Below are 9685 nucleotides of genomic sequence, written 5' to 3'. Positions count from 1 at the left end.
GCTAAGCATCTTTATTTTGATCATGTGACCCTGGGGATACTGCAATGGCCATAAGTGTGAAAAACGGTCATAAGTCACTTTTTTCAGTGCCATTATAACTTTGAACGGTCACTTGGTAAACTGTTATAAGTTGACTACCGGTACCTGATCAGGTTCCATTCTAACTTGTACTAGCTGGGTCACACAATGTACCTAATTTTGAACTGATCAACTTTCTGGGTTGACGCTGCACCAAGGTAACCAACATAAGCTTAGAATGTTGTGCAAGCACTGTATCTTCGTTAAACATGCTCTGTGAGTACAGTACATGACATACTAATATACAGTGTGTTAATATATAGCCACTGCGATTGATAGCCATGAACAGACTCATCCCACACAAAGGGGCAAATCACATTTTATTTGCAGCTAGCAGCCATGAGGATGACCATACCACGTGGAGACGATGACCTGTTTCTATCCGAGATTACTTGATTATATCACCGGGAAAGAGATCCCGAAGCCTAATATCCAAAGCGCATTCCTGACAGCGGCATCCGTACGGGGCAACTCATTATTTTAATATTTCTCAACATTGGCAGGCAACTTTTAAATCTGTGGACTTCAACTCCCAGAACTCCCCAGTTAACACTACATCCTCCGCTGGTTCCGCCCCTTAGACAGAATTCTGTCCTCCCCCTGCGTGACGTCTCTAGGCTGAGGGCAGCGAGAGGACGCTTGGGCTCCGCGGTTCCTTTTCCTGTCACCTAACCCGGAAACAAAAGTAAAATCCCATCGGAAGGTGAGGGAGTCCGCACTAATGTGTGTTTTTTTTCTTCCTCCATCCCTCTTTTTTCTCAAGCCGACGATTCTGAGGCTGGGCTGTTGAGGCACCGGTGGAGACCGCGCCTATCGGGAATCTTGTCTGTATCTATATCAATATCTGCAAAGGTATTGATAGATCGGTTCCCGCGGCATCAATGGCAGCGGACAAAGGCGGAGGTGAGGACAAAAGAGCGGTCTCGTAGGGCGAGGCAAGGGTTCTCAGCTACCCGCTTCTTCCGATGGTCCACTGGAGGACTTTGTGCCGCCATTGGTTGGAAGATGTCTCCCCATATATTCTTCCGCACGTTGAGTGAATGCCCAAATGCTCCTTTGCTTAGGAGCTTCAGGAGACGGGTAGAGTGGCTTCACATCTGTGGAATCTCTCACCTGCCTAAGAGAATGGATGCAGGAGGAGGCCAAAGACGTGGCTTCTTTTTTGCTCTAAAAGGGTTGTGTGTGAACATTTTCTAAAATTTGCACATGTGCATAGGTAACCTTATATCATTGATTTTAGGCCAGGATTTAAACAGCATTCCCTTCTGTGTGATACTGAGATCTTTTGTGAGGGGGACTGATTTTCTCTTGTGGCAAGTTTTTTAAAAGGCCATAATAAAATAACGTTTCCATGTCTCATTTGCCTTCCATTGTGGATTCTGTAGTGACTTAATAAACTATCCTGATTTATTTGACTTCGTCTTCATTGTTGTAACACGCACATAGACCATTTCACATGATGAAACTTCTGGTGCTTGGCAACCACCATGTATTTACAATGGTTGCAGCGTCCAGTAATCTTAGGGACTTGATTTGCAACAATTTGCAGGGAGCTTCTGACAAGCAAAATCAATAGGGAATGCCAGATTTGCTTAACAACTTTATGATTCACTTAACAACTCTAGTGATTCAATGAACAACTATGGCAGAAAGGTTGTAAAATGGGACATGATTCACATAACAGTTGCCTTGCTTAGCAACAGAAACTTTGGGCTCAGTTGTAAATATAAGTGAGAACTATCTATATTTTCAGACAGGGCAATAGGAGTCTCTCCATAAATCTCTCACTGCAGTGTGGCTTTTTTTTCATAAATAGAAGGCTGATAAGAATACAAAGGACTAGTACATTACTTTTGTCTTTCATGTTACTTTTTGTGAGACCAGCTCTCTATGAATTAGCAGAATATGAATGATTTTCTTCTTAGTATCAGTAGATGCATTCTATCTTTATGTCTCATATCTTCCCAAACTCTAACTGCAATACAGAAAGACTGTTGATTTTCCCCTTGCATCTATAGACTGAATTATCTATAGAATACAATTATCTACAATGAACTAGATTATTTTTTTTAAAAATTCAGTATGTCAAATAAAGAATTTTATGTAAACTGAACATCCAAGCAAACTCTTGCCCTACTCCATACACATTTTACATAGCGTAGTTGCAAAGCAAGCTAAAATGAAGATGAGCAATATCAGAAGCAATTAACCTATTCTTCCTGTGAGTTTTAAGGTTGATGTGAGCAAACACAGCTTGCAGGATCTATGTTTTTAGAACTCTGAAATCTGTCAACTAATCAGAGTTGGTTATTCCTAGAATAAATAAATCTCAGCCCAGAAATTTCTTTCGGTAGCACTTACTTCAGCTTCAGTGTGAGAAGAGACAAATACCTATTGTTGTTTACCTGGAAATCTCCATGCTATTATCAATCATTCAGTACATTTAGCTAGATGTCTTTTTTTCTGCCCCAGATATTATATGCTATATACACTGTCCCAATAAATTTTAGAGTGATCTTGGATAACTTGTTCAATCTGCATCTAAAAATAAAACTGTTTACAAACTGATAATATAAAAATATTATCAAGGAATAGTAATTTGGAATCTTCACAGGGTTAAAAATATTTCAGTATAGAGTCAATTTATTGTAGTTATTAAAGATGCTAGGCTAGAAACTGGAAAACTGAGTTTTAGTTCTGGCTAAGACACACAGAGGATCTTGGGCCATTCCAACTCCTAGGAATAAAGCAATAGAAAATTTCTTCAAAAATTTGCCGTGAAAACTGGAGAAGTCTAGACTGACACAGTGAATAAATAAGTGGCTTGACATTTCAGGTAGATTTACTGTTGTTTCTAACATTTATTTTGTAGATCAGGGAACAGAGAAACATGAAGGAGTAGGTACTTCTGGAATTACGGATCAAGAGAAAGAGTTAACAAGCAATGCACTACAAGCCTTTTTGGTAAGATAATTCTTGACATAATATAGATCCCTTACTGCAGTGATGTCAAACCTTTTAGAGACCGAGTGCCCAAACTGCAACCCAAAACCCACTTATGTATCATCGGGTGCTGGGTGGGCGTGGTCCATCATGTGGGCGTGGCTGCGGTGGTAACAGCAGACTGGATGGGACTAAAAGTTCAATCAATCAATGCCAACTTTGCAAGATCTTTTTTTTTCCTGCAAGAAGTTGAAATTGATTGATTGATTGAACCTTTTTTTTTTTTTTTTTTTAGGCAGAGGCCTAAAGTGAAAAGGTTTTATAAAATCCAGCTGAAGGCCTAGGACTGGGGCGACAATGCGCGTGCCCACCGAGGGCTCTGCATGCCACCTGTGGCATGCATGCCATAGGTTCGCCATCACAGCCTTACTGCATTCTAAAGTGAGAGATTATTTAGCACAGATTAAATATCTTAGTGTATTGATAAGAAAATAAAAATGTATCTAGCTTTTATTTACCAATTGTTTCTTGTGTTTTAGATTTTTAAGTGTGAAGGAAAAGGATGATGTGTGGGAGGGCAAAGGGAAGAGATGCTAGCTAGGAACCAATCAGATAAGAAAAGCAGGGGCTTCCAATGGATTAATAGTCAGAGGAAGAAACTTAGGAAGGACTTGTCCTAATTGTTAAGGCACTTAAAAATAGCCATGGGAAGTGTTTACCTTCAGACTTGCAAAAATTTGTTAATGTAGCCTTACAGTAAAATAAAATTAGCTTATCTATTCATGTTTCTTTTCTGATTTATCTGGGAAAACTGACAGATGCTGCTTTAATTTTGACATGTCTTATTGCAATAAGTTCCACCAGCTTGTATCTAATTTTAATGGAAGCAGGTAAGTTGTTGCTTTTTTAATGGAGCAAGTATAATATGCATAGCATCACTATGGATTTAAATTCCATTGGAACAAAATTAATTTCATGAATGTATATATTTAATTAGCATTTCAAATTATTGATTAATTGTTATTAAAATATATGTTCTTATGTCTTGTGTTTTTTAAATTGATTTTACAGGCTGGAAACTATGATACTTGTCTACAACACCTTAGCTGCTTACAAGAAATAAACAAAGATGATTACAAAATAGTTTTGAACATAGCAGTAACAGAATTCTGTAAAAGTAATCAAACAACAACTGATAATTTGAAGCAAACACTGAATCAGCTTAAAAACCAGGTACTGTTTGTTTGTTGAGTTAATCACATATACTAATGCTTTGTTTCTTGTGTTATTTTTCTTCCTTTTTTTAAATTGTAATTTCTAAAATTTATATTTTTCTTTAAAAAAGAATGATAGGAAAGACAATTTTCTATTACCACTCCTCAAAATTTTTATTTTCAAGGTTGGAAAATATTTAGTTTATTATGTTATCTGGTATAGTTGAACAAATAAAACAATTAAATGGATTGCAAATAATAATGACAGTCAATGTAGTATATTCAACCAGTGTGCTTAAAGTTACCAGGCTAGAAATGATTAGTTTTAGTTCTGCTTATGCCTTAAGCCAGCCATTTCTGAAATCTTCCAATAAAACTGTAGTGATTTATCCAAGGAGTTGCCAAGAGTCAACTTGAAGGCACAAAAATAAATAAATGATGTCTAAGAATGAAATTCATGAAACATTAAAAAATAGTCATGGATAATATGGTGGGCTGCATAGATTGAAGCCCTCTATTCTCTCATTTCTAGTCCTATTAAGATCTTAAAGTTTCTTAAGGACTTAAAGGAATTTATTAAGGGGAATAACTACATATCATATTTATACTTTCAAGGCAATAATACTGGTTATCCTGACATGCTATTCAAAGGCTATCTGAAGAATGTCTATGAATTTGATTCTGAATGATGAATCTTAAGAAGCAAAATTGAGTCTCAAACCTCTTGATCTTTATCTTAAAATATACCTGAACTGTCCCAAAGGTACTTTTTTTTCCTTCAAAAGGCAACTGGACTTTCTTGTTTTTCATTGAAGACATTTCGCTTCTCATCCAAGAAGCTTTTTCAGCTTTGACTGGCTGGTGGGGAATGGAAGAATTTATATTCCTTGTAGACTGCTGGTCATTTGCATTCTTTTAGAGAGTCACTGAGGCCACCTGGAGGTTTATCTGTGTCATAAGGGTCACCTGAGTCATTGAGAAGTTGGAGCTTGGATGAAAAGCAAAAGGTCTTCAAAGAAAAACAAAAAAGTCCAGTTGCCTCTTGAAAAAAAACAAAAAACCTTTGGGACAACCATAAACTGGATGACTTAGAATCTCTATAGATACTTGAATTGTATTCCATTCTGTAGGAAATGGTTGGGTCTTAGTTTATTTTGTTGGTAAATAATTTCTTCTCCTAGCAAACAATATCAATATTTTCTGATCAAACAGCACTTACCATATGCTAAATGTTTATGGTATTTCAGTTAAGCAGAGGCAAAAATCATTCATAACTTGTCCAGTCCTTACTTTTAAACAGGTCTTTTCAGCAAAGTTAATGGGTTAACCAATGTTTTAATTATACAGTTATATTTATAGTACTTGAATCCATTTGTAGTGGAGTCTGTTGTATTCAACTTCATTGTCATTTGATAATCATTGTTGAAAAATAAGTTAACAGAGATATATTTGGATCCCCTTCCTTTTCTTCCCCCTCCCAACAGGTTCATTCAGCTGTTGAGGAAATGGATGGCTTAGATGATGTTGAAAACAGCATGCTCTATTATAACCAAGCTGTTATTTTATATCATCTGCGGCAGTACACGGAAGCAATAATAATTGGGGAGAAACTTTATCAATTTATTGAACCTTTTGGTAAGCTTATAACTGAAGAGGTCTGTTTGTTTATTTGTTCATTCAGTTTATATAACTATTGTTGTTCCTCCTTTACTGATATTATACAAACTTCTATTATGATAATTGATGTATGCAATTCATTTAGAATAATTATTTTAGTATAAATATATGTTTAGTCAAGAAAAGTTCAGTAACGTAGAAGTGTCCTAGGCATCTTGTTCTCCAATTTTTATAAATTGGAGAACAAGATGCCGAGGACACTTCTACGTTACTGAACTTTTCTTGACTAACTTGACTAACTTTTCTTATAAAGATGCCATTTGAGCAATTAGTACTTGTGTGAGAAGCCTAAAATTTTTGCAAGGGTAATTTGCCAGAAATATATCCCATATGTTGACATGTTTGGAATATCTTTTATGTGTTTTTTAGAGGAAAAATTTGCACAGGCAGTATGTTTTCTACTAGTTGATTTATATCTCCTGACTTGCCAAGCTGAGAAAGCCTTGCATCTTCTTGCTGTGCTGGAAAAAATGGTTTCACAAGGCAACAATAACAAAAATGGGAAAGCTGAGGTATTTATTTTTATTCGTTTTATCTATGTTCAATTGATATGGACAACTATCTCAAACTCTTAACTTGGTGGCTAATGTTAAAAGCATGAAAACATAAACAGTGTAAAACAGCAGTAAGTATATAATCTTTAGCTGAAGTAAAATTAAATCACAACACAAATCAGCACAGCCATTGCATGGCAACATTAATATCCAAATCCCCAGGTTTAGTGACAGAACAGTGTTTTTATATCCTTACAAAAATCCAACAAGATCAGGACCAATATGACCTGTAGAAGAAGGACATTCCTAAGGGTAAGCACCATGACAGAAAAGGCTCTCTTCCTGAGCCTTGCCAGATGGCACTCCCTAATAGATGAGATCTGGAGTGTGCTATTCTTGCTAGACTGAATGGGATGGATAGACATAATTGGGGAAAGGTGGTCTCTCAAATAAGCCAGCTCCATGCCATGAAGGGCTTTATAGATTACTATGAGCATCTTGAGTTACATCCAGAAGTACACCATCAATCAGTGCAAATCGTGAAACAGACATATAATATGTACTGACTAAGGGGTGCACATAACTGTTCACATAGCTGCATTCTGTACTAGCTGTAGCATCTGAATGGTTTTCAAGAGTATCACCCTGTAACACATTGCAGTGACCATTTGGGGATGACCAAGGCATAAATGTCCATGAACAGAGTGCAGCTGGCACAGAAATGGATGCAGCTGGCACAGAACACATAGTTGTGCAAAAGCATTTCTAGCTACAGCTGTCACATGTTCCTCAAACAAGAGCCATAAGGCCAGGAAAATTGCCAAGTTATACACTGAATTGGTTTGGGGTAGTGCAGCCCCACCCAAAATTAAAGATGGAAAGTCCCTGGAAATAGCGCCCTAATACCTAAAACCATATCCAGTTTTGTTAGGATTCAGTTGAAAACTGTTGCTTCCCATCCAAATTTCCACAGCCTCTCTCACCGAGAAAGAATCTCTACAGCATTGCTTGGACAGCCATGGTTGGAAATGTAAAATTAGGTATCATCAACATTAGATTACCTCACTGAGCAATTTCATGTAATGGAGATATTAAGCAGGAATGGAGAGAGGGCCAAACCTCACAAAGCAGAGACTATAGGCTGGATTGAGGGAGGAAAGGAAAGAAGGAAAGGAAAAGAAAAGAAAGCACAATGCAGTATCTCTCCCAACCCCCAAAGCTGATCCAGAAGGGTACAATGATGGATAGTATCAAAAGCTGTCAAGAGGTCAAGAAGAGCAATGATGAATGGACCATTTTTATCCTGCTCTTGCCAGAGATCATCTACAAGTACAACCAATGCTGTTTAGGCCCTTACTAAGGTCTGAATCCTGATTGACAGGGGTTCAGGTAATCCAGTTCCTCCAGAGTTCTCTGGAATTGCTGTATAACCACCTTCTTTACAGTCTTTATGTCACCTCCTGGGAGGCATAATTAACCAGTAAGGACATGGATCTAATATACAGTTAACCAATAGAAGCTAACTATTATGAGAACTTTACTCACTTCATCAAAACCAACAGGGTCAAACTTCTCCCAGGAATCAAATTACATTGAGCCTCAGCCCATCTTCATAAATCCTACACCAAGCCTAAAGTCCAATTTAGGATAAATCCAAGCAACTTTATCCAGCAGATGTCCAGCATATAATTCACACAATCTCTGCAGGTAGGCTTTGGTACTAACCCTTCCCAAGAGGGTCTGGATTCCCCTAAATAAAACTGCTGGACAACTATCAACCAATGCAAGAGGGTGAAGAAATACAGATATTTTACTTCCCTTACTGCTATTAAGGCCTACTTAATAGCAGGTTGACTCTTGCTTGATCACATAGTTGGGAATGTATGTCATAATTTGAGCTGAGTAAGATTTATATGTTATTTCTTTAGTTACGCAAAGAGGAGAGAGAATAAAATGTCAGTTTCAGGAATTCACAGTATAAGAATTTAACAAATACTGGTTTCCAAAAGCGGCAACTATTTCATTTTTTTATTTGTAATCAGACAGGTAATAATGCTAGCAAGGAAGCCAACAACAAGTCTGAAAGTGGAACTCTAACAGAAGCTGCAAAATCAAAAATACATCAGGTAAAACTAAAGACTGGGTCCTATTTAAATATTTCTTTTAGAAACTTTGTCCATTTTCAAACTCATCCATAATTAGCTGGTATATATGAGTTTCTTTTTGTAGATCTCTCTGTAATATTGTAATAGTATGTGGAAAAAACCTTGGGAATGGGGCAGAGATGCTGCCAAGGGAAAGATCAGATAAGAAACAGCATAGTTCACAGCTGGATAGTGGGTGTAAAGGAAACTATAGATGAGGCGGAGAAATTTAATTTCAAACTTGCAAGAGTCAATCTAGTTTTACAGTAATTTAGAATTAGTTCAATTTGTTGTGATTCCTGCCTTGTTTACCCTGCAAAGTTGCAATTATTTTTCAAATAACCAATGTCTTGGGCCGTGGTGGCTCACAAAGTTAGGATGCTGGGTGGATGATTAGCAGACAGAATGGATCATCAGTTGGCATAAAAATATTAATATGCTATTTTAATTATTAGCATTGTGTTGGACATCAGCTCTTGAAACCAGTTCTTTTACAGCTATATTGTTCTTTTAGAATAATTTTAAAGCTTGATCAGTATGCCATATTACTTGTCCAAATTGTAATAATTACATCTAATATTGGGACCAGTGTAGTTTCTGAATAGTGAAATATTTTTTTATTGCATAGTGAAGTTTTATGTTCATTTTTACCAGTATAAAGTTCGAGCTTATATTCAGATGAAATCTCTGAAAGCATGCAAGAGGGAAATCAAATCAGTTATGAATACAGCTGGAAATGTAAGTACTTAATGAGTGACATATTTGTAATTTCTATATCTGAACTATCTGATATTAGCATATTTTTCTACAGATAGTAGAATTCTGCTTGATTCTTCTATCTATTGTATATATTTTAATTTGTTTTAATAGATTTCCTTTCAGATCTGAGGTGAGGTATGGAAGGATCCATTACTTTGATAGATGTTGTTCCATAAGCATATAAACAGATTTAGCATTAGGTACATCCTATTATGAAATAGCTCTACAATTAGAGATTAAAATAACTAATTGTTTTCCTTAATTCTCTTGCAGTTTTTAGATTGTTATGCTACTTTTCATATTTATCATGTCTAAAAATCCACTGTTCATTTCAGCCTTGAAAAATCATTTACTTATTAAAAATATTGTGGAGAAG

The 9685-nt window shown here is 36.5% G+C and overlaps 1 protein-coding gene across 3 annotated transcripts in view; it reads left to right on the top strand.

The window, feature by feature from the left end:
• Nucleotides 1–734: 734 nt before the first annotated feature.
• Nucleotides 735–9685, top strand: part of CNOT10 (CCR4-NOT transcription complex subunit 10) — a 43759-nt gene continuing 34808 nt past the window's right edge. For 2 of the 3 annotated variants that reach the window (XM_039336315.1, XM_039336314.1), the window contains exons 1-7: nt 735–981; nt 2951–3042; nt 4093–4254; nt 5720–5870; nt 6282–6424; nt 8449–8532; nt 9205–9288. In XM_039336315.1, coding sequence (XP_039192249.1) covers nt 960–981; nt 2951–3042; nt 4093–4254; nt 5720–5870; nt 6282–6424; nt 8449–8532; nt 9205–9288 — 738 coding nt within the window. In that variant the 5' untranslated portion in view covers nt 735–959. The remainder of the gene's footprint in view (nt 982–2950; nt 3043–4092; nt 4255–5719; nt 5871–6281; nt 6425–8448; nt 8533–9204; nt 9289–9685) is intronic. The other variant, XM_039336316.1, reaches the window with a different exon arrangement.

The sequence above is a fragment of the Crotalus tigris genome, unplaced genomic scaffold (genome assembly GCF_016545835.1).
Source record: "Crotalus tigris isolate CLP2741 ecotype Arizona unplaced genomic scaffold, ASM1654583v1 scf7180000017666.27876245, whole genome shotgun sequence".
NCBI classification, from domain to species: domain Eukaryota; kingdom Metazoa; phylum Chordata; class Lepidosauria; order Squamata; family Viperidae; genus Crotalus; species Crotalus tigris.
The sequence above is the reverse complement of the archived record's forward strand: the minus strand, read 5'-3'. Positions and strand labels throughout refer to the sequence as shown.